The sequence below is a fragment of the Polyergus mexicanus genome, unplaced genomic scaffold (assembly GCF_030449975.1).
Source record: "Polyergus mexicanus isolate NDT 795.1 unplaced genomic scaffold, iyPolMexi1.0 SCAF_7, whole genome shotgun sequence".
Lineage (NCBI taxonomy): Eukaryota > Metazoa > Arthropoda > Insecta > Hymenoptera > Formicidae > Polyergus > Polyergus mexicanus.
Window position 1 is genome coordinate 8,603,101 of NW_027223327.1, and position 25,163 is coordinate 8,628,263.

The window sequence follows — 25,163 nt, forward strand, 5'->3', positions numbered from 1 at the left end:
GAAAGAAAAGTGTTGCTTTATATATATATATCATCCTCTCATACACACATACACTCTTCTCTCGATCGTTTGGCGATGACGCGACGTCATTATGCGGGTAGCCTTCATTGAAATTACAATCGTACAACATCGTCGCACTTCCTTTCGCGCGCGCGCGTCATCGCTCATTTCTGGGTCACGTGTGCCAATAAGACGACGAAAACGAAAGTTGCGCGCACCGTACTCGAGTCGTCGCGCTTTATTGCCCGCTCCGCTTGTATTTATCTCGGACACCGACCTCTTTTGCTCGAAACTTGGCGAGACCGAGAAAACGAAGTGGGTATGTAAATCTTTCTTTCCATTTGTGTGTATAGCTAAACGAGGACACTTATCGGTCGTTCTCTACGAGATAAAATGTAGAGACTTGTATATGTTAAGAGATATAATGTAATACTCTTATTTATACATTTGCATAGAATAATATTGATTGCAATCTATATAGAAAGAGATTAGTCATAATTAGCAAGAATTGTTACTTTCATCAAATTCGATTTTCGAGCATCGTTAGTTTAATACACTTCCTCCATTTGTCTCATAGCCAAGGCTAATGATGTAGGAATGAGTATGATCATCTCTTTATGATCAAGAGACCACACATTTGTTTTTCGTTATACAAAGTCACGGGGCTTTCCCCGGGAACTCTCGAACATCGTGTATTATTTTACAGTATGACCGACGTGATTTACGATCCTCTCGAGTCGACGTGATGCAAATGCGTGATAAATTACCGTGAGCCATCGTATTGTTCCCACGAGCTGCGAATAACACGCTTGCGTCTACGTGGCCATTTCTGCGTCACCCGATAGACGTGGCCGTTATACGCCAAGACGTATCTTCTCCGTCCGTCTCGGACGTACCTAACTCCAGACTATCTAAATGATGCATTGGCCGAGACGCGCGTCTGTGAACGTATACAGGCATACGTGTGAGGAAAGTGTATAAATGTGAGTGCGCACGCACGAGCAAAACTCGTTCCGTCTTGATCGCACCTCCGCCTCCTCTTTCCCTCCACCCACCCGCTTTTTATATTCTTAACTTTTTTTTTTCTTCACTTCTCTTAAGCCTTCTTTATATTCGTGCCCGTTGGTTTTCGTCTGCGGTGGAATTACGTCACGTAGAAATCACGGTAATCGCGCGCGGCGGGTGCAGAAAGCGTAGGAATGCAAGCGTTAATTTGCCGTGCGATACATAAAGTAATACCCCCTCGTCGCGACGAGGGAGGAGGAATATATATCAGCTAAACGAGTTTTTTCATGCGCGCGAAATTTTTAAGCCTCTGAAATAGACGTCGATCCCTCGGGAAAAAAAAAAAATGTATCTGTATCATACGAAATCATATCTCTCGCGCGTATCATCGTTAATTCTTGAATGCGTCTCGACGAACCTTCAAATATATGGAATATCGATAGTCTAGATAGTATAATATATAAAGTCGAGCATGTGTATCTTTTCGAAATAAAACTAAACGAAAGTTATAAAGAAGGAAGAGTTTTACACCAAGAGTTTCGAACAGCAGCTCCTCACCCCAAGGAAGATTATATCTTAGAGAATTTTTATTATCCCGGCAAGATTTTAAATCAAAAATTTTATTATTTTCCTAGCGATAAACATCTTAACGACTCATCCCAAAATTCAAGCAACGCTTTATTGGAAGATGGGGGGGGGGGGAGGGTTTATTATCGCATCTGCGTTAGTAGCTCGCGAAGTGGGTCATGAAATCGTTCGGAGGAACGACTTTGGGCGAAGGAAATTTTACCGAGCCGGGGTCGTTAATGCGGTTAATCGAGCGTTCGTGATTCATGTTAATCACCGCGCGTCCATTATCTTTCTACGCAGGATTCGTGACCGGTAAGCCGATGACCGATCCCTCGGCCTGTAACGAAAAATTATTTATATCGCCATCGGCAATAGAAAAGCTAATGTATAATGATAGCGATCGAAATCGTTTTTTATTCGCAATCATCGTCGCGTTGCGTAATGCGAAATTCTTGGTTAGTCTTTGCGTCTCTCTTTTGTATGCCAGTGATTTTTTCCACATCCGTTATTACCTTATTCACGGCGTGTCTCCGTCGCGCACTCGGAATGACTTACGAAGATTGAAAATTGCCTCGACGAAGGTCGCCGGGGCTCTATTTACGCGTCTGTTGAATTTACCTTGCAAATTGTCTCGTGCTTTATACAACTCTGCGCGTAGACGTCACTTGTTTCCTTATTCAAATTTACATCACAAGGCAAAAGTTTATGTCTCCGTACACACGCGCCGTTCTCTTATTACTTTTGTGCTGGTTTTTATTGAAATATCTCAGGTATATACGGTTAATACGGTTAGTTTTTATTTTTAGAGATTATTTGAAATATTGTTTAAACTTAAAAAAAATTACGATTTTAATATATATGAAAAAAATGTTTCGATTTTTGTATATTACTGAAATAGCATTGTTACGATGAACGGCGAATTAGATATACATATCGTGCTATCGTTTTAAGATTCTAGATCACGTTCGTAGTTGGTACGTATCCGTCATGCTCGAAATGTATTACGAAACGTAACGCGAAACGATTTACGTGATCGAGGAGGGAAAATTAACGCTGGCTTCCTTCTCGAATGCGTTCACCTCGCACGGCGGAATAAAGAGGCGATGAAACAAGGACTGCTATGTCGAAAGAATACCGAGATAACTGACGAACATTCTTCGGAATCGCGTTTCATGGCAAAATTGCAAAATGCGAAGTTATAAAATGTCATGCGGGGCAAAGTCATGAGTAACGAAGAAAATATTCTTATTTTTACGTATGAAACGTGTCTCGTTATATGCTAGAAGCGAGAATCTAGAATACGACTAGTCATCAAAGTAAATTGATCAAACAGCGAAAGTGATGAAATCAAGTAATGTAATTAAGATCGCATTAATAGAATTATATCTTTCATATTTTTACACGCAAAATATATAAATTACTATAAAATCTCATTGTGTGAAAATGCGACAGTGTCATCGATTTTATCACTGGAAATTTACTGCGCTTTTATTTTACGCAATTAGAGAGAAAATGATACTTGTAATTCTTTACAATCTCCTCTATTATATGTTTAGTTCTTGACCGCATTAGAATATAGATCAAACATTCAGAGGTCGAAGGCGGCACGCGAGAAATCCACGGGACGTGCCCTACAAAATTCATGAGACTCGCGAAACGATTCGATCGGACGAAGTATAATCGAACTGTATGTTCGAGACGAGAGAGTGAAATATCGCGCCGCGTGATCGATAAGCGACGAGAGATACGCCGGTGATTATATTTTTTCGTACCTATCGACTTTGCGATTGAGCCTTAATTAAATGCCGTTGCGTTAAAATGCTACTCAACAGGTCGCACGATATTTACGCAATCGTATACATGTATTCATTATTCAAATTATGGTCACGCGTCGAGGTGATTTCATTTGTCCTTGGGATTTCTCCAACGACGACCGGATAACAATGAGAGAGTGTTGTCTTCTCGCTATATTTGTAAATACCTACATAGCTCGAGCTTTTGTCACGCTTAGTGAATATTCCGTGCGAGCTATTCACGTTGAGATTCGGCGAAATTTCTGTTTTCACAGACGTTATACCAAGAATAATTCCCCTTCGTGTAAACATCACGCAAAAACGGATTTGTTTTGGCTGAGCAAAGCGGAAAAGCGACGAAGTCGATATTATTCGCTCGGTAAGATGAGATATTGATGGTCGCGATTTTTTGATACTTTTGATTAGCAATAATTTATTCTATATTTCTATACTTTTCCCTCTTATATGTAAATTAATATTATAATTGTTAATTACCCATCTTAATCATTAATCAAGCGAAGCTAACTTAGAGAGATATGTTCTTCTTACTGTATGATCTTTTCAAACGTTAATTAGAGAGATTATAGAAACTGCAAAAACTTGGAAATAACTTTCCATACCATGACATATTTAAATTTGTTTGAACATTGTAGTACATTCGTATATCAATATTTAAACAGGAGAAATCTGACATTTGATGTCTTTTTGCATTTTAATCTTCAGCGTTTATTCTTCACCGAATTTGCGCTATTTGCTGAATATTTTCTATTATTTCACCATTTTTGTATTATTATTTAGTTATATTAATAACTCTTATATTAATATTACGAATTTCAAGCTAGCAAGGAATTGTGGCATATGAAATTTTCATGAAACAAAATCTAAGAAATTATGTCTAATTTTGCAAAATATCCTATATATACGGTTTGAATTTGTACAACATTTTAATAACATATTATATCTTCGAAGAATGTATGCGCTTCTAGGTATGCGAGTCTCCTGGAAGTGTCTTGTCTCGATTCTTTCTGCTTTGCCAGCCCATAGTGCTGCTGAATTGCATTATATCGTGCGAGTAATGCATGTCGTCACCGTGCAATTCTCGCGAAGAACGGGTACGCTCGAATCAACGGGAATCTGCCTTTTCTCTAGACGAGAGAAAAGATCTTTTACTCGTGGATATTTTGTAAGACTTGTATTCATTTGTATGTACTTTTGTATCGAAGGATGTGTTCTTTGCTGAAAAAATATCTTCTATATTAATAAATATTAAGTTCTTAATATTAATTTTTAATATGCTAATTTTTTATCTTGAGTCTCGAGTTTTTACAATTCAAAATTATTCGACGAGATTCCTTTAATTATATAATAATTTCGATCTCGAGAAATATATCCTTAAAAGTTGATTCATCGCTTTTTAAACGCCATGTATTTCGCTCGATGATATATTTTTATGCTCGTAATGATAAGAGCTTTCTTTCTGAACTTGATCTTTCAGTGTTGTAAATTTATAAAGATCAGTTTCGAATCAGAACGAAATCTATTAAAAATATATTTATATACTTTTCTAACGAGACCGAATAATACATTTATCATTCGCTGAATATATAATTGGACATCGAGGCGATCTGACTCGATTAAACAGCTTCAAGTTAACGAAGTTAATGCTAAAGTTGTTTGCGTCCTCGCGACTTCAAAAAAATCTCGCAACGCTAGATAACGAAGTTAAGTTACTTCACGAGCAAGCGAAAAGCAATATAACGCTATCGCGCATAATTGCGTTTCGGCGCCACGATGTCAAATGATGCAGTCAGCGAAAAACGAGTAGATAAGCCTGTACATTTATACAACTGCAGTGATATGTATTTTAGCAATCGATGTCGTAAATGTCGAAGCGCAAACTCGGAACGAGCTGCCCGTGTTGCGTTCTTAACACTGAAAATCTGAAAAGATTTTTTGAACTGAAAATTTTATCTTTTTTTATTATGTACAGCGTATCATAAACGAGAAGATTAATAATTAGACATCTTTATTAAAGAAAATAATAGATGACTCAATGTTTTTGAAGTTTAATGCTTGCACATTCATTTTAATTCACAGTAATTATCCTTTTATTGAAGAAACACGAAGAGAAGAAGTTAAGAAGTCTTTTATTTTCATATTGTCCTTGAAAAAATGAGTTTCAATGTGTTAAAATAATTTCTCTTTGACTGATTAGAAAGACAAGATTCTTTATAACCAGTCTGATAATAAGAATGTGAATAACTACATCTTTTTCTGTGTAATAGTTTATCGAAAAACGTTGTCAGGATGTGTAAAGGTTGAGAGTAGGCCAAACACTCGGTTTGTTGTTTATTGTTAAACTAAAGTTTATTATTTATAGAAATTTGGGAGTACACCTGCGTAAATATCGAAGAAAAAAATAACGACTTGACTTTTAATAATTGTCTAGGTATCTCTGGATCTAATTTTAAGTGCTATTATACTCTATTTTGTGAACCTATATTTTTAACTTAGTTTTGTAAAACTTTATGGTAACTGTAAATTTTTGTGAACCTTTTATAAAGATTTTTTAATTTTCTTTATAAATAACTAAGAGACGTCGCGAGACGCGACAGATATCCGCGTGCACGTTGATGGATCTTTTAGGGCGATGTATAGGGAGCGAAGAGAGAAGAGCGATTCAAAAAACGGAGAGAGGAGGATAGCGAGGGGAAAAAAGATACGGATGTATTATTTATCGCGCTTGCGGATCCCGCGCGTGCATTGTAAGATCCGCTGACCGAGCGTGCAGATAAACACGCGCGTTGCGCACGTAACAGTATAAATAACTTGCGCAAGCGTTAATGAATACTTATCTCTCTTCCCCTGCTCCCCCTTCCCTTCCATTAAAAAGTCGCGAGATAGATATACCAGCCAGACGTTGCGTTTTATTATCTTGGTCGTTGCGCACGCGTGCTGACTCGCCCCGCGATGCGCTCATCTCGATTTTCTTCGAAACGAGGAATGATAATTAATGCCTAAGGCAATTTTTTTTTTTTTTTTTTTTTTTGCGGATGCGCATAAATATCGTAAACGAAAAGCATGGAGCGAAATAATTTATGGAACAATTTGAGAAAATAAATGAAGAGATCCGGATAATGCCGCTTTTTTCGCATGATTATCTTGTGACGATAACATAAAACTATATATTTTTTTCTTTACAGATTTTTGTAGCAACTCAATTTTAAATTTACTTTTATAAATTCTTTTTCTATTTTATTTCTCTCTCAAAAAATTAGAAAGAAATTTATTATTTATTATAAGGAAAATATCTGTTTTAAATATCATAGACAGAATAACGGGAACAATTGACGGCGCGCGTTACCTTTAGAGGAAATGGAGAATGTAACCACTGCATTTCTCTTTTCTCCCTCGCGTTACGTTATTTGGAATTTCCGCTGAACTGAGCAAACTGAGGTCGTAGGGCGGAGATAAATCGATAAGGGACGCGAATGCGAAAGAGTATGAGAACAGTCGAGTTTCTTTCCCCCTTTACGATCGTATAAATTACGGACATATAAATTACATCTATATCGTTTAAGCATCGTTAGGTATAACGACGAGTGGTAAATAAAGACATTCTCGCTTCGCGATCAAAGATCATAGCATGAGATGGCATTATTTTTTATCGCTATTTAAAAGACTATATTTCAATATTAAAATATTGGTATAATTTCGCATTATGATTAGCAATCTATGTAAAAGAGTATCGACATAAAATTTATAATTAAATAAAATTAATTTGATTTTTTATATCAATAGGAAATATAATAATAATAATAATAATAATAATAATAATATATATTATTATTATTATTATTATTATTAATTGGCTAAGGTCGTGTATGTGTGCGCTTCGAGATTTAAGAATGGGAAATTTACTCGCTGATGGTACATTCGCCAAGCACCTACAAATCCGTTCTTAATTGCCAATAACTTGATAAGCTCGTGGGCTTATTTATACGCACCGATTCGCATAATCGCGTGGTAACGACGAGACTGAGTTTTCGTTGCTTGCTTGTTACAGGGAACGCCGCGAAGCGGAAGTGCGCGAATTGGAGAAGGCCAAGATGGAACGGGAGAGGCTTGAGAAACAGAGGGCTGAACAGGCGGTACATAAGCACTTCGAGGAGTCCCTTAGGCTGGCACAACAAAAGGTTAGTCACGCTTTACTATTCGTTTCCGGCTCATGATAACGACGTGTTTTTTCTTATCACCCTGGAGACACTTATGACGCCAGATTTATCTGCTGCGGAAATTTAAAAACTTTCTAAAGTTAATTATCATTAATTTACTTAATAATCGACTGACGATATTAGAAATAATGAATCCATGGTTTACATATTCACAAGAGAATATGGAAATATTCTTCATCGATTTCAACAGGCTTCAAATTATTTTCGTCATGAATCAAAATAATATAAAAAATAAAAGACCTCGGTTGGTCTGTTTTAAGTTCCTAGCAAAGAAACTGCTTTTTTTGGTCAAATTACATAAGGAGGATAGTGAAATAGCAAGAAACAATACTTGAAATCGTAGTAGAAATAATATTTGAAATAATCAATTTGTCAAACTTTATATTATTTTTCAAATAAAAAGATTTCGATTTCTTTCAAAATTATTATTTTAATTAAAAATTTTAATTAGTATTTAAAAATAAATATCTTTTTTGAATCTCGCGGATTAATATGATGCAAATTGGTTCGCGAAATTCAAATTTGTATTTTTAGAAAGTCTTATTAATTTCTTAACTTGTAAATATCTTTTTATGTATCTGTACTATATCATTTTGGAAAGCATAGATTTTCGTAATATTTTCTTCAAACGAGACTATTCAAATGATTAGTTATAATAATTTTCTTCTGAAATTTTCTGTGGTGCTCGCTATTATAATTATAAACAGTTTATAATTTTACTCTCTTTTGAAGATTATTTGTCAGAACTTTTTAGATTCAAACAAAAGGAGAAGAGAAAGTCAGATAAAATGAAAGTATCTACCTTCTTGCAGTCTTCCTTTAAACTGGGATTCTCAAAATACTCAGCCTCATTCGTGTTTAGTCCTTAAGAGGGACTTTCTAAGAGTAGTCGCAGTTCTAGTAGGTCAAGCTCTTAACGTTTAGCCGTTTTAGTCCGTTAAAAAAAGCTCCTGCAACTTTTCCACGTGTTCGTAATCATTTTGATAACTGCGATAACGCAACTATCAGATGAATATGTGTCGTATTCGCGTGACACGATTAAATGTGCGATTGGTTTCTGATATTTTTATATATTTTTTCTTCAAATATTTGGTTCAAAATTTGCCGTTTATTTAATATGGACAAGAATAATAATCAGCAACAATCTGCTGATACGCATAATAAAGTGAAAGAAGGATTGTGCCAAAAATATACCGAAACGTCTCTTCTCAAACAATATCAAGAACAGAGAAGACTATTCATCGAATATTGTGCATATGAAGAAAAGTTTCTATCATGGCAACGATTCGGATATTCATCTACTTCCAGTCAATACAATTCATTAATGCAACCAATGTGGAAATCGCGGCGTTATCCAAGGAGTTTACTTTGTCAGATGGTGAGATAATTTTCGACACGCTGACTCTAAAACATATCTTGTTACTTGGTAGAACAAGATAAAATTTTAAAATGTTTTTTTTTTCCCCCCCAATAATACAATCCATATATTCGCGATATTATTGTTCGGTAAGAATGCGATTAACGTGCTTCGAAATATAATAGCAGTTTCATTTCGTGGTCTTTGTGATCGACCTTGGCATTCAGCCAAGCTATCGCGGACGGGCGTGACGTGCGTGCAACACGTTTGTGATTGACTAACGATTCGAGAAAACACGTGTGTCATGATCGCGTGGAAAGAAGCGAGCACGTTTTCTCGTATGAGAAAACTTCGAGAAACGAGAAAATTTGCGTGTTTTTAAAATTTTTTCTTGCGATTGCTCATATTGGAAATGTGAAGAAATCTGCTACAAATATTTCAAAAATTCAATCCGCGATTCGCTCACATTATACGTGCTCGAACTTACATATGTTCTGCGTGACTATAAGAATCCGAAACAGATTACGGCCTCACGAAGAGAGACACGTATGAGAAAAACGGAACAGAATGGCAAAAACGATAATTCAAAAACGAGATTTTTCCGCAACTCGAAATTATCTTTTATTGTTAGCACTTTTTTTAAAACAATTTACGAGATACGAATAAGAAAGTATCTTTGTAGTTATGATCGTTCGTAGCATTTTTCATTCCGCAATTGTCTCGAGAAAGAACGGGATATACGCTTCATTGTATAATTGCAACGACATATATTAATTATATAAACCTGATGAACACGAGGTATATTTATTATACAGTTCTGACAGTACGCGCACACGCGAGCCAACATAGTTAATTATACAATTTTTTTTTTCAATTTTTATATCTCTTAATTTTATTCTTACAAAGAATCATTTTTCAAATTATACTTGCATGTGGATATTCTACACCGTCTGTTTAAAAAGAAAGGTATTACTTGAAGGTCGTGGGTAAATGACGTAATTATACTAGCAAAGATAATTAATTATACGGCGCGGAAATACGCTTTCGTCGAAGATGACGAATGGATAGACAGACGAACATGGTGTTCGTACATCGGGTGGGGAAAAAAAGAGGTCGTCGATAGTGATATCCGAGGGAGTTATGCGCGTTACGATCCCGTCGATCGTTAGCGTCGACGATACTAAAACTTTCACGCTGTTTATCGTCGACAAAACATCTCGGTCCCGTCTTCCCCCATCACCTTTCTCTCCATTCTCTGCGCGAACACACGTGCACGCGCGCGCGCGCGAATGTTCCGCAAGTGACATTTGCAATGCAAAAGAGATCGGTAATCGTGCACGTGTACCGTACTATATTTATCTCACTCTGTTTTTAAACGGCTTAATCCTCTGCAAAATTCTTCACGCTTTATATCGGAAGAAAGAAAAAATACGTTTGAAGGGAGGGGTGTCTCGCTGTCGCGATACATGTACATTTTTTCTAAAATTACTTGCGCATTATTTCGCGTTACGCCGCATCATTTTGCATTGCTTTACAAGTTTTATAGCAGGAAATATTAATAATTCAGGCAAGATTAAAACGTCTTAAAAAATAAAAATGATATCGTTATGATGTCTTTAGAATATCTTTTAGATATGCGTGAATAATTATTTGAGAGTCAAATTAATGATTATTTATTAATATTTCAGATAAATAGATAACAACAACAAAATAATATTTTTAATTTGATAAAATAAATTAAAAATAAGATATTGTTGATAAGAAAATCAACATTATGTTGGTGTTTCGTTATAAAATGCGGCCGATTATTTATAGATAGATGGTCACGAATAAGAGGAATGTTCAGGAAATTTATTATTAATTTTTAAAATATTTATGGTCAAGGCTTTACAAAAATATAAGAAAAAAGTTATAAAAGTATATGTTATAGTAAAGAATTTAAATAGTGGAATAGAAAAATAATTGTCTAGACACAGAACGAATAACTACGTTATATCGATAGATCGTCGCATCATTATCATCATCTCAAATTTTCTTTATATCTTTTTTTAAAAATCAAAATATTTCGATGTCTCAAATCTTTATTCTAGATCTCTTTTCATTGCATTCCGAGCATTTGTCATCTACGCAGAGTGATTGACACGCTCGGAAAGAGCAGCGCAAGAGAAGAATCTTGTATCGTGCAACGTGTAGGATACGATACTATAAACTATGCAACGCGATGCATCCGCAATTGCCTTTCCTCTAGGAACGTTCTCTAACCGAGCTCGGAATTTCGACACGTTCCCTCGCTTCGTGTGCCGTGAATTTGCTCGTCGATGTACCCACGCCTTCTAATCCCATGCGAAGTTAATTACCGCAACGTCCACGTACATGTATACCTATATCCGTGTATCTAGTACGCGTACATAAAAATTACTCGGTCTTCCTCCCGCGACGCGCACATAAATATCGCGCTCTTTCTCCTTATTACTAACCGCGCACGCATGTGCGTGCAATGCGATTCGCGCGTGTATCCCGCACACGTATACACGCCGACCAATCCGGCAGTACAGTTATCCGTAATATACGCGAAAGCAAGTCGCGCGTGTTCTCGTGCACAGGGGTCGCACACGCCATCCGCGGACATATGTACACTGTATATACGGTACCATGTGTTCCCCGACTTAATATATATATATACGGCATAATACCGATGCGACAAACATACACATCTGTAGGACGGTGTTGGACGGATTAGCCCGAGTCACGGATGCACCAACATCATACATACACGCATAATGTGCAGTCTCTAATCTCGTTTGATCGCGCGTTACAATGTCGGTGGAGGAGGGATGGGTTCTTCTCTCGTGCACGGCACGACGAGGTCGAATGTAAATTGGGCGATCCGTTAGATACGTCCGTTCATGGGACATTTTCCCGGTCGGCGACATTGTCGCGATGCGACGCGATCGCAAGGTCGCGCATCGCGCGGAGGCTGTTGCAATACCAAATATATCCGTCTACTTTGATCGTCGTTTGCGAACACACGTGCATACGTCATCGAAATACGTGCGAGGAAACCTCGATTCCATGTCGCAAACCCGAGTAAGGATACGTCTCGCGGGATAACATAAAATGAGCAATAAAAGAAGAAACAAGTTCGTTCTACCTGTATTTATTCCGAGTCTATTATAAAAATCTATTCTGTTTCACGATAAATTCTTTCCGAGCAATTAAACGAAAACGCGAAAAGACGCGTGCATGAGATGATATAATAGCGCGGATAGAATAAGATGATGATAATAATCATGTGAATTTTCTCTATGCGAAGAGAATAATTTTACACGTTACATTTGAAACACAAAGGCTAGATACAAATAAAGAGATATTAATTTTTAATGACACTAACGAGAAAGATATAGAAAAAAAAAAGAGAATAAGAAAAGGAGACAAGAATGAGCGGAGAAAATGAAAGACAAAGGAGAAAAAAGAAATAGAGAAATTAATGAAAAAAAGACGGATAAGATAATGGATATATCCAACTTACACTGTGTCTGCAGATCAATTTATAATCACGTTTATAATCAATCTTTAATCACGTTCTTGCATCGATAGAACATTTATGTCAACGTGCACGTGTTGCTGTAATAATATGCATACATGCATCTATCATCGCGTATTATTATTGATCTCGATTATTTTCTCGGAAATCCCGGCGAGATGAAAGACAAAAGTATAATCGAAATCGACTTGTCTAGATGGAAGAGTGAAAGGTTCCCCTTATACTTACTATAATCGGAGAAAATAGGAATCAAATCTTGATTACCTTTACGCGCGTTACGTAAGGAGCTCTCCGGCTCTCTTTTCCGGCGAATCTTTTTCTTTTTTTCTTGCGAGTGAGTCAAGATTTTCGAGACGACTCCAAATTCCGAACGTTATCGTAGAAACAGGTTGACAAGTCTCGTTCTTCGTCATAGATCAGTATCTCAAAATGCACACTCTTTATCAATGTACACGTCCAGCATCCTGTAATATATCACACGTTTCTCTCTCTCTCTCTCTGTCTGTCTGTCTGTCTGTCTCTGTCTCTTTTGCGGAAGTGCATAAATATCTTTTTACGTAATGCAAATGTGAACGTGTTTGCTTAATCATACGTGTATAATGTAATTTCGTAATCTAGAATTTTTCTTCTAAATGCAAATGTGTAAGAGAGATATAAGAATTAGAAGGCTTTACGTTTCGTTGGTCGCGATGATACATATTGCGGTGAGAAAACTAAAGTTTTATTCATTATCATTACAAAATTGCTATCTTTCTTTGCTAATTACTCGCGATATACGGCAGTTGGTGTCGTAATTAAGCGTCCCGAGATCGCGAGGTCAGATACGCGCAAGATGAATTCTCTTTTACGCTCGTATCTTCCACTACATGTAAAAAGTCATACAATAATCGCGCTGTGTACCATTGTGCCGACGCTGAATAGAGAGACGCACAATAGAAATTCAAAGATCCCGTTAAGCATCCGGCAAATGAGTAAGTAGCGCTGTGCGTGTGTGCCGCGCATTATACACGACTTAATGCACACATTATACACGACTTTTCGAAGACTCGAAGTGTTAATTTATCCTTTATTTATCGGTCACTTGGTATCCCACATTTTTGCGAATAAAGTCGCGGCAGTAATGTTATATAAAAAGTCCCCAATCTAGATCGTGTTTGTGATCTGAATATATAAAATATATTTCGTGAGATTCGTGTTGAGAGGAATTTTGTCGCGTGACGCGAAACGAGGGCATCGAATACCTAATTCAGAAGAGACTATCAGAGATAATGGAGTTTTTGCTGAACAAAGTGGACTACAGATTTATCGCGGGATACGTTGTGAACTTTGATACAACAAAGCACTGTCTGTGGGGACGATAGCCGAGTTCGCGAAGACGATATAACAGTAGAAGTGTGTAATCAGCGTTCCTCGTGTTGCGTATTAAGCACATAGGAAGCCTTCGAGCTTCCTCGACGGTGTCGTCAGCAGATTTAGCTTCTTACGAATCGCTTGGCACAGCTCCTTTCAAGTTTTAACGCGGTGAAAAATGTGTGTCGTGTGTATCGAGAAATTGATAAATTTACATATATATTATTTTCAATCGCTACGTGAAAAATAGAGTTGAAATTATTCTTGAATATTGATGGAAAAGATAAAAGGAAGAAATATATCGAGTAAAAATATATTAAGAATTAAGGATAACGAAAAGTTTAATTAAAAATTTAATATTCACTCGTACACTTTTATACGTTTCAAACGATAAAAATATACGTCATGTATTCTTGGGTGTTCTAGAAACTCTGAACAAATTATATTCCTTATTTTAAAAATAGAGATAATATATGCACGAAAGGTTAACGCGTGTGTATACTACTTTTATTAATAATATATCTAGAAGATATTTTCTTATCTGAAGCAAATATATATCTTGAGAATATTTGTAACGATGAAATATTTGTCACTGAACGAGATTTTTCAAGACTTTATCTTGCTTTTTTAACAAATGTCGCATCGTTAAACCGGCCGTATAATTACGATTGAATCCCAAAAACTATCTCATCGGTATTCGAATCATAACTTTATTCTCTCTAACGTGATTGAAGGCTGAGTAAGACATGACTGAGATGAAAGACATGCACGGTATGTGGCTCTTTCTTTTTTCTTTCTTTTTTTTTCTTATCGCTTCGACATATGAGTGTCTGCGCATAGTCATAAAAATAAACCAAATGTAACTCCGGTTCTCTTATCGAAAGTTATCTTGCCATTATCTGTTTGCTCGCGGCGTAATATTCCCGTCTATAATACGATAAGATAATACGTGTGTCTTTCTGTGTGCGCGCTTTTTGCAACGCGCGCAGAAAATTTCCGCGAATCCGGCTGCGTTTTCAACTTCGTTCGCCATCGAGCTTTTTTTACGTACTCGCGCGATTTTTGCGCAGTTCAGCAAAATATAATTTGATACCGTCTCGAAATTATATATACCGGTCTCAGTTTCTGCCTAATGTGTACTCTTGACAGTCAAGTTTCGGTACCCCTCCGGGTCTCCGGCGATAATCCTGACCGGAGTATGCATTCGGCCGTGTGAAAAACTGGTATTATTATTATCATTGTCTCCGTATATTTGCGTGGAAATAGCGACGCGAGGGTATTTGGAATAATTTACGCTGGAACTTGTTCTCTTTGTCTACACACGGAGCGCCGCAAAAACCGCTCAAGGAAAGCGAGATCGCGATCGGGTCTTTCTCAAGCCTTATATATACACGTATGCTGTAATCGTGCATTATTTATACATTATTCATCGGTACACACATCACGCAGACGTGCATTCTCTTAATTTATCCGGATTATCTTATATGCATACATTTCATCATGTCAATCGGATAATTTTTAATGCCCCGTAGTAGGAGAACTGTGTTTATTGATCACATAAATTATTCGATGTGATGAAATCCTCGCTTCCGTTCGCTTTTCTCTCTTACAAAATCGTCCAGGCTCGCCTTTCAATGTTAGAGGTTAGTCAAACTGGAAATAACAAATCGCCGATGAACGATTTAATAAAGTTTTCGCTTGTGCCGTGAACCCCCGCGAGCATTCACGATTAGTGTACAACGTATGTAACAGCGCGCGGATTTTTACGAGAATGTATTTGATATTTGTGCACGATGATTTATCGATCTGCTAGTCAGATAATAGAATATTATAAATTTATGATACGAGATAGCGCGTTCCGTTGTCATTGATAAGAGGCGCGCAATAAATGTTTATCTTGCCTTCGATTGTTGTCCGCGACCATCGGTCGTTCGATGACTGATTAGTGACTGACGAAAGTTATTCTCATCATATAATAATGATAGATGCGATTTTTATCGGCTTTGATATAAATAAATCGCGGAGTTCTTAAATTTCCACGTGTTTATCGCATCAAGCATCGCGATAAAAATTGTCAAATTTGTCTTACCGACATTTTTTACGAAGATTACATACTTACGATGCAATCGTATTTAAAAGTCATTAATTCTAAATTTCATAAAAAAAAATTGAGAAAATAAACTTATAACACTATGAAAGAACCTTAAGAATTTATTTAGTTTATTTTCTCAATTTTTTTTTGTGGAATTATATATATATATCTTCTATATATATATCATTTTCTTTCTTGTTTTATTTTATTATTAGAAGACTTAAAATTTAAACCTTAAAGAAACTCAACTATTTACGATACACAAAAGTGTCAAAATGAAAAGTCGATACATGTCGAAATGTTTTCAGAAAAGGTCTGTACGTCAGTCATTCTCATGTCGATGAGACGTCGATAGTGCATTGTCACATTGCGATTATTCATGGGGATTCACAGTAAAGTAATAAATGATAAAGGGCTACATGATAGAGGGTGTTGTGCCAAAGAAAAGTACCAGGGCGAAAGGATGAAAGAAGAGGAGGGTCGTCTTTGTGCATCTGTATATTTCTGAATATTTCAAATGCTTCTTCGTTCTGTACAAAAACGTGTCTAATTACCTTATTTTCTTCTTGAATATTTATTCCTTGCTTGTTTGATGTTGTAAGAACTGAAAACATGAAAAAGAGAAGCTTGTGCAAAACAAAGATTACTACGAGCTCTGTATATTTTAACATTGAAAAATTTTATTTCGCATCGCAAGAGCGACAGAAATTTTTCTCTTTTATTCTTGTCCAGTCCATTTCTTACGCGTAATCGCGAATAATTTAGTCGCGATCCGTAATCTATTAATATCGGCGTATATTTGCGATTGTTTCAAGGACAGATGCTACTTTCAGATACGCTCGTAAAAGTGAATAATCAATCGAGACACTGCCGTTATAATCGTTAAACCCATACCGTTTAATGAATATCCTTGATTGCAGAAACCGTATTTTCGGGTGACTTTGGTAATTATTGCGTGAACATGTTTGAAGTTCGATCACATTATATACGATATATACGACACCGATCCGTTACACGAGTGTGATGTACGCAATTATCGTTGTGTCGATCGTATTACGAGACGATCTAAGCTTTCCTTGGGTATGACTCAGCTCGCGCTATCTGCGCAAATCATTTCCTCTCTGTAATAATACACGCAATAAAGGCGCGCGCGCGCGCGCGATAAGCGAAATAATTGGAGCGATGGCACGAAGGAAGGTACGAAGAGAAATTTATGGCGATGTTTGGTGAGAATTGCAAAGAGGCTATGAATGAATTATCATTGAATTATCGTTATAACGATTTTAATTATCAATGATACATTAACAATTAATGAAATATTTTCTAAATATGGTTACAATAAAGATTTTATTTCAGAGTATTATAATATATATTATCATACATGCATATACACATAATATACACATAGATGTATAATATATTAACACGGTGGGATTTTATAATATATGATGCGATGATCGTATGATATATAATTTATACGATTGGACTTAATTATATCATCAAATAAGGCTGAAATAATGAAAATTGATATATTGTCGAAATAAATCTCGTTATTGTTGCACCGATATGTAAACCTATTTTAGTACAGTGTCTTTGCAAAATCAGTGGATGCTGATATAAATTCATGCGCGGGATGAAAATTAGAAAGTTGTTTACAATATGTATTGTATTCTGAATATTCTGCGAATGGCGAATGTCTCATGGAACGTAACGTGAATTACCGCGATAGTTTCTATGTTGGATTACACATTCTACCATTCACCGTACACCTGACTCGAGCATTTGCCATATCCCACGCACGCGCCTCTACGTTATTGCGATATCTTCCCCTCTTGTGTATCTCTTTTAATGAAAAATAGCGAAAAGTCTCTCTCTTTTGTAAATAATGAGATTGCAAGGCCCATATATATATATATATATATATATATATATATATATATATATACTCTTCGTACGAACGAGACGGTGAAAAAGCACGCGCCCCGCGTGATAAGTTTATCGGCGCAGGCTTGATCAGGAGAGAAAGTCAACGAACCAATAGCGAGTGATACTTGATTGACTCTGAATGGTACATCGCTTTTATTACGTGCAATCGATCATAATCCGTCTCCGTTCCTCTCCCTCGTCTCGTTCTCCTCCCCGCGGCGATCCTCGACTTCGCTCGCTGTCGTCTTATATCATTCACGACACATAACCAGTAGCGTGCTCAAATACAGTATTAACAAAGCCCTCTCGTATGTCGTATTCGAGTATAGATTGAGAAGCAGATTAGATTCCGATCAAACTAAAAAACTGTCAGTTCAAGTAAATTCGTATCATTTGTTAAATTTAATCGGACAAAATTACGGATTTCAACGAATACGAATTTATTATTGAGTAAAAAACAAAAAAGAGAAGAGGAATATATAAAATATTATTTTACAAAAATATATAATGGGCTATATTAATGTTGCAATAATCTTTTTACATGTTAACAAAAAATGAGCGATAAAAATAACTATGTTCGTATATGCGAAGCTCTTGTGTATATATTTTTTTTAGTTAAGTATCTTTGGTAAGAGATTATAACGTGACGGTTTGGATTCACACGATAAATATATCGTACAACGTGTACGTTACATTTGTCGAGCTTTTTTAAAACTATTGGAAGACTATGGGCTTTTGTACCGTGTTTCGCACCCGTTGCATTTTCTTTTACAAGGGCACACACACACACACACACACACGCAGCATGTGCGCGCATAAAGCGTGCGATGACGCGAGCAAGGAGGTAAACAGAATGTGGGTTGACATTTACTCGTGTCTCGATTAGCATAGTAAACCTTCTTCTCGGTAGCCTATAATTAGATTCGCTCCTTGCGAGCTCTTATTCTCGATCTCGTCAAATCCTGTCATCCTGCGAGGACGCGACTCTTTCCATCTCGAGAGGCGTTGGAACGGCCTTGACATGATCCTTACTCGAGAGAAAAGATACGAATTAAATTTTCTTAGAAAGGTAGCTAATAAGTTTAAACGTTTTTATTAAAATAGCGCGAAATCTGTAAAAAATATTTGTAGATTATGGAAATCTCTTATAAATGAAGGAAAGAACTTGAAAGTCACGAGTGACGTATCTCTTTTTATGCTACTAATTTCTTTAGTTTCCTGCAAATAATTGTTAAGGACTAGTGGATACATTTTCAGGAGTTTAATATCATGTTGAAATAAATGCTTTATTTAATAAAAAAAAATATATATAAATTTTAATTATAGTTTGATAAATTACAAATTGAAGAAATCTCTGCAATTTTACGAATTTGTAAAGTATATTGCAACTTTAGAGTAGCTGGTGTGTTTATTGGAATTTCGAGTCCCAAGGAAAAGAGGAAAACCGTCGACACAATATTTGCCGTCTTTCCTCGTCAGCTTCGACGATTCGGTTTTACTTGATTACATTAATTTACAGGCTTCCCAGTCTCTCTAGAAACGAGTTCTGTCAAGTTTAATCGACGAGCGTCAGCAGCGAGCGGAAGTTGTTTGTTTGATTCTCCCGGAGAAGTTACTTAGTTAAACGTTCAAGTTCGTTTGCTAGCTTTGAGAGAGGAGTATTCTCGAGATCTTTTATGGTACCGTGACATTAATGAAGTCAGTCGATCTCGCGCAACGTTAATCGTGTAAATCTTGTATCTCTCTCCTTATCACGGTAGTACCGTGTCTTAATTCGTTTCTCCTCGACTATTATACCTTTGACTTCTACGTTTTCCATCAAACTTTCAACGTAACGCAAAATCGCGAACTTTGCAGATAAATTATTTCTCCGTCTACACAATATAAGTCACGTGTCTGCATATTTTCGATAATAAAAAATAATTTTTTTATATCTTTTTTTTTTCCCCTTTCCGGAAACGTGATACCTTTTTATAACGTAAATGCGTGTTTGCCCGACTGTAATTCTGTTTTGTATACGACGTTACGACGAGCGAGAAAAGAACGAATTTACTCGTTTACGCGTCAGATTACATAAGCATCACGAGTGTCATCGACACTCTTGGAAAATCCCGGCGGTTACGGTGTATTTGGTCTGCATCGCGATAGAAACCGTGTATGTGTATCTATCGTGTATGCTAATAAGACGTGGCAAAAATATTTGAAATAAACACGCGAACGAAATGCGTTATCTCGGAAATCACGCAAGGGCAACTTTCCGTTAGGCACATATTCTCGCAAATGCATATACATTACGAATCGCGATTGGAATGACGATACGTCATTAGAATAATGCTCTAAAAATAATTATCTAATTATGTTTTTTATCGCGCCGCGTACGTTGCTGTTTCGCGAATGAAAAGAATAATAATTATTGCATACGTGTGATATTACTGTGTCACGCGTACGTTTGTCTGTGTTTGTTTGTTATTGTCCCGACAATTGAATGACGTCTCGTCTCGACTACGTATCTGCATAACAATAGAATATAACGATAAACGTTGGACTTTGAAACTTATGTGGAGGACGCGAGAAATGCAAAGTGCATAAATGCAAATTTACATTCAGATTTTTTTTTTGTTTTGTAAATTTGATAGACTATTTGCGTTAAAAGTGTCTCCAGTTATCGTCATTTTCCTTAAAAAAGATGACCTAATAAACATTAATAAGATACTGCAAAACATTAAAGAATGATGATATTATTATTGTCCCTATCAATTGTATGGTCTCCGAGAAACAAAAGTTTGTAATATATTATACGATTTATAGAGATACATATTTCCATCCTCGAAATTTAATATAGAAAATAATATAAAATATTAGAAAGTTTATCGTAACGAATATTCCTGTATGATGAAAGAATCATTAGCGATAAATGACGAAAATGATTGGCAGTATTGATTGAAGTAGATATCTTATGTCCCGCAGAGGAATATGCAGTCGGCTTCGATAGCAGCATGGAGTAATTTTTTGCCGGTCGTCCCGCCGCCGACGCACCCTTCAAGCAGGAGCCACGGAGCGCCGCCGGGATTGACAGCGCACGCTGCTACAAGTCATCGCGGTCATCCTGGTCATCTCGGCGGTACACCTGGCGGAGCCCCCGCCGCCGCCGTTACCACGCATCCCGTAAACGTGGTGCAGCAACAGCGGGACCGCGAGGAATACGAAAAGTCCGCGCGAGAGATGAGAGAAATCCGTGAACGAGAGAATCTGGCAGCTGAAAGGCAGGTCCAGCGTCAGGCCGAAGCAAGGGATCACATCGTCGCGCAACAAAGGGCCGCTTACTACGCGGCCACGGCATCGCCGGCTCAACAGGTACGTTTTTATATATTGTATATATACATATATATTGTATATATATTTTTCTCGTATGTTCTCCTAATTTTTGTCGACATCTTTAACTCTATTATAGTAATAAAATAAACATTCAAATTACTCATCTGTTTTAGAAATGGAACGCTAATTATTTTCTGATAAACGATTAATTTACGATGAATTGTATTTATTTTTTTTATTGATATATGTCTTATTTTAGGTATCTCGACCTTCGAGCGTGCCCGGAAAAGTCGAGTACCCGCCTCCGCCGGCGCACACGCGGACGTCGAAATCGTCATTGCCAGTCGGTGCTCTTCACGAGAAACCACCATCGGTAGTGGGCCCATCGCACAGCTCGCTACCGAAGGCCGAGCCAAACGTGAATCTATTTAATTATTCATCGACGTATCAGCCATCCTGTCCACCGTACCTGCATGACCTCAAGATTCAGAACGAGCTACGGCAGCCGCCGCCAAAGTCTCTGCCGGGGAAGAGCGGGATGGCCGGCGATCTCGAGAGGGACCATCACGGCAGAGAGGTGCTGCAGAATCCTCCGTCTCTGTTGCCGGATCACAAAAGCTCGGTGATTGTGAAGAACGAGGGCAGGGAATTGGCGAAAGCATCGGCACCGCAACAGCACTCGTCCAGCTCGAGGGGTTACTTGAGCCTTCAATCGGTGGCGCCGCAACACAAGTCGTCGGCGTACGAGGCGTACAGGAGTCCGACACAGAGCCCGCATCATCTGCATCCTGCGCACTTGGACGGTCTGCAGGTGGCGAAGAGCATCGCTTCATCGGGGAGCCATCATCGAGGCAGTAGCGGCGCACCGACAACGACGACGACGCAGCAATTGCCGAGTCCGCATGGCCATGCACCACCGCCTCCGGCGCCTGAACCGCGTCTGCATCCACATAATCCCCGTCAGTCTCCACATGCCCCGCCACCGCAGCACCCGCATCAACCACCCCCGCCGCCACATCCCTCGCCACCTGAACCGCGCTATCTGAACAGGCCGGAACCAACCGGTCTGCCATACGGCGCGGCCAAATCTACGTATTCGTATCCGCATCCGCCCACGGCCTCGCCGACACCGTCGTCGCATTACGCCACGCCGCCGCCAGCCGGCTCCAAGCCGAAAGTCAGTAGCCCGGCGCCGCCACATATTTACGGCAAGCCTAATTCCGGCATCATGACCGGTACGCCGGTCTGCCGTGCCTCCGAGCCGCCTGTCGCCGCGCCGATACCGTTGACCTCGAAGGCCGGCAGCTCGCCTTACCAGCAAGTGCCTCATCATCACGGGGCGCCACCGCCGCCGCTGCCACCGCCCGCGCATAGCCGGGTTTACGACAGTCGCTTCGTTAGCTCGTTGGCGAGCGCGAAACTGCCGCCGCCGCCGTTGCACGGTTCGCCACCAACGGCTGCCTCAGCGCCGCTTTCGAGGCCGATCGCCCATCCCGCTCATCCCGCGCATCTCAGCGCTAGTCCGCACCAGCAATCTGGTCAGACGCTGCAGCACGCGCAGTCCCAGATCACTACGGCCTTCCAGACGCAACCACTTGACCTCGGTGTGGAGAGGTCGAGCTCACCCAAGAGAAAAGCGCCGACGCCATTGTTATGCGACAATGCCAGTGGTCAACCGGTGTCGTTGGAAATCTGTAAGAAGAGAAGAACTGAGGAACCGCAACCATTGTCTTTGCAGTGCGTCGGCCAGCCTGTTCTATCTAGGGTGAGCGAGCCTAGTCCACTTATCGCCTCGGCCGCCACATCCATCACCACAGTTGTCAATACCGCGGCATTGTTGGCGCAGTCGAACAGTCAGACGATACAAGAACAACGCACGGTGACGGCGGTGAGTCCGGCGCCGGGTACCGCCAACGGGGACGGCTCCACGCGACCAGCCAGCACCGGCAGTGTATGCTCACTGAATCCCGCGCCATTGAGCGCGGCACCGAGCCCAGCACCCATACCCAGTCCGGCGCCATCCACAGCACCCAGCCCAGCGCCCAGCGCGCCCGGTACTCCCGCCAAAGTAAATCCTAGCACAGGCGCGGATAGCGAGAAGTCCAACAGTCCGGCGCCGAGACCGCCCAGCAGTACTAGTTACCCGGGGCACAAATTGAAGAAGGCATGGTTGCAGAGACATTCGAGATGCGAGGACGGCACCGAGAATACCACCAATATGGTCAGCAGCGTTACGTTACCATTGAATATTTCCCGAGAGACCCCATCGTCGAATAGCAAGGATCGCGACAACAGCAACGCGTCAAATGTGACTGCGAACAGCAGTGCACCGACCACTTGCTTACCCAGCGCGGTCAATTCGATTCACAATATTGGCAGCATGGCGGTGAACAGTATCAACAAGAGCAAGGTCACCGGCAAGAGCGGCCGGAAACCGGCGAACAAAGAGTCGCTGAACGGTCACGCTACGGATACTAGCAAGACCCCGCAGGAAGACTCGTCCAGCAGCGACCCGGAGAGGAAGTCGCCGCCTAAACGAAAGCCACCCAAGGTATCTATCTATACAAATCGTTTACGGTTGTCGTTGTACATTGTAGTTGTCGCTGAAAATTACTCTTTGTAATTTGTATTTTGCGTATTATGTTGTGTGCTGCTAGCCTATAGTACTCGCTTGCCTAGTTTGTTAAGAAACTGTTGTTGTCATCAAAACTCTCTTATCCAATGCATGTAAATTTATGATAAAATATGCAATGAATAAGGCACGAAAATTTATTATTGAATTTAAGATATTATTAAATCTTATTTTTGATCGATTAAAAAATCGTTGCTTTTTGAAGAAATATCTGTTGCTGTACGTTTTATAAACGCGCAATTTGGATCTGAACCTATTTAACGATATATTGTTGAGACAAAAATTCTAATATAATATATTATTTATATTGATTTAACTATATTTTATATATTTTTTCGATAATTGTCTTAATATATGAAATGTAATATTTTTGAGGAATTTATTCCAGAGAATGCTTTGATATTTTACATATTACTGTTTTGTTACGAGTAAATAATTATTTATAAAGGGTTATTTGAATAATCACGAACATTAAATTTACCGAAAAGTATTTAACGCTAATCATTTGTTTAATAATATGTTGGAATCGATAAAATTCGTATTTATGAGTTGTATCAATAACATGCCTCTAGGCAATAAATTTCGACAATAGAAATCATAGAAGCATGAATAAACAGTAGCTTTATTTGCTATGCTGCAGTTCTTAGCCTACAACTGTCGTAAGATATTCTTGAAATATATTGTTGAAAATTTCTGCATTTTACAATTAAAGAAAAAAAAAATTAATTCGCGTTTGTTATGACAGAAAAAAAAGAAAACAATGTTATATGATTCATTTGATATGATCAAATCCAATATGATTCGAGCATATGTATTTTCTCTAAATTTTGTTTTCATTTATCATCAATACCGGATCAAATTTGCAGTTAAAATATCGTGTTATATTTACTCAGATTTGCTCAAACATTTCTTTTATATTGTATCGAATAATTTTTTTAAAATAATATTTTAATAGAGAATATTCGGGAGGAAGAAAATTTGACATATTTTTTGAAAAATTCCGAAATATTATTTTTACAAATACATATTTCTAGTATGCGTGTGTGTGTGTGTGTGTGTGTGTGTGTGTGTTTTTTACATACTGTGCCAATTTATACTTTGTAATTATATATTGTGATATACGAATAGAGCTTATAGACAGTTTAAAATTTTTAAAAGTCACCGCCATTTTCTTTTTCAAGCAGTAATTTCCGGGTTAACGCACGGCGCAATAAACTAACGGATAAGTTTAAATGAGCGGGTAGAAAGCGCCATTTTCCTACGCGAGGCGTGTATTGTATGAATCATACTTGTAACGGACGTAACGAACACAATGCGCGGTTACTCGAGTGTTACCTCGCTTGT

The 25,163-nt window shown here is 38.4% G+C and overlaps 1 protein-coding gene across 3 annotated transcripts in view; it reads left to right on the plus strand.

Moving 5' to 3' along the window:
• Positions 1–25,163, plus strand: part of Kdm3 (Lysine demethylase 3) — a 254,793-nt gene that overhangs the window by 223,630 nt on the left and 6,000 nt on the right. For 2 of the 3 annotated variants that reach the window (XM_070298656.1, XM_070298657.1), the window contains exons 9-11: positions 7,435–7,564; positions 20,822–21,226; positions 21,447–23,738. In XM_070298656.1, the coding sequence (XP_070154757.1) occupies positions 7,435–7,564; positions 20,822–21,226; positions 21,447–23,738 (2,827 nt within the window). The remainder of the gene's footprint in view (positions 1–7,434; positions 7,565–20,821; positions 21,227–21,446; positions 23,739–25,163) is intronic. The other variant, XM_070298658.1, reaches the window with a different exon arrangement.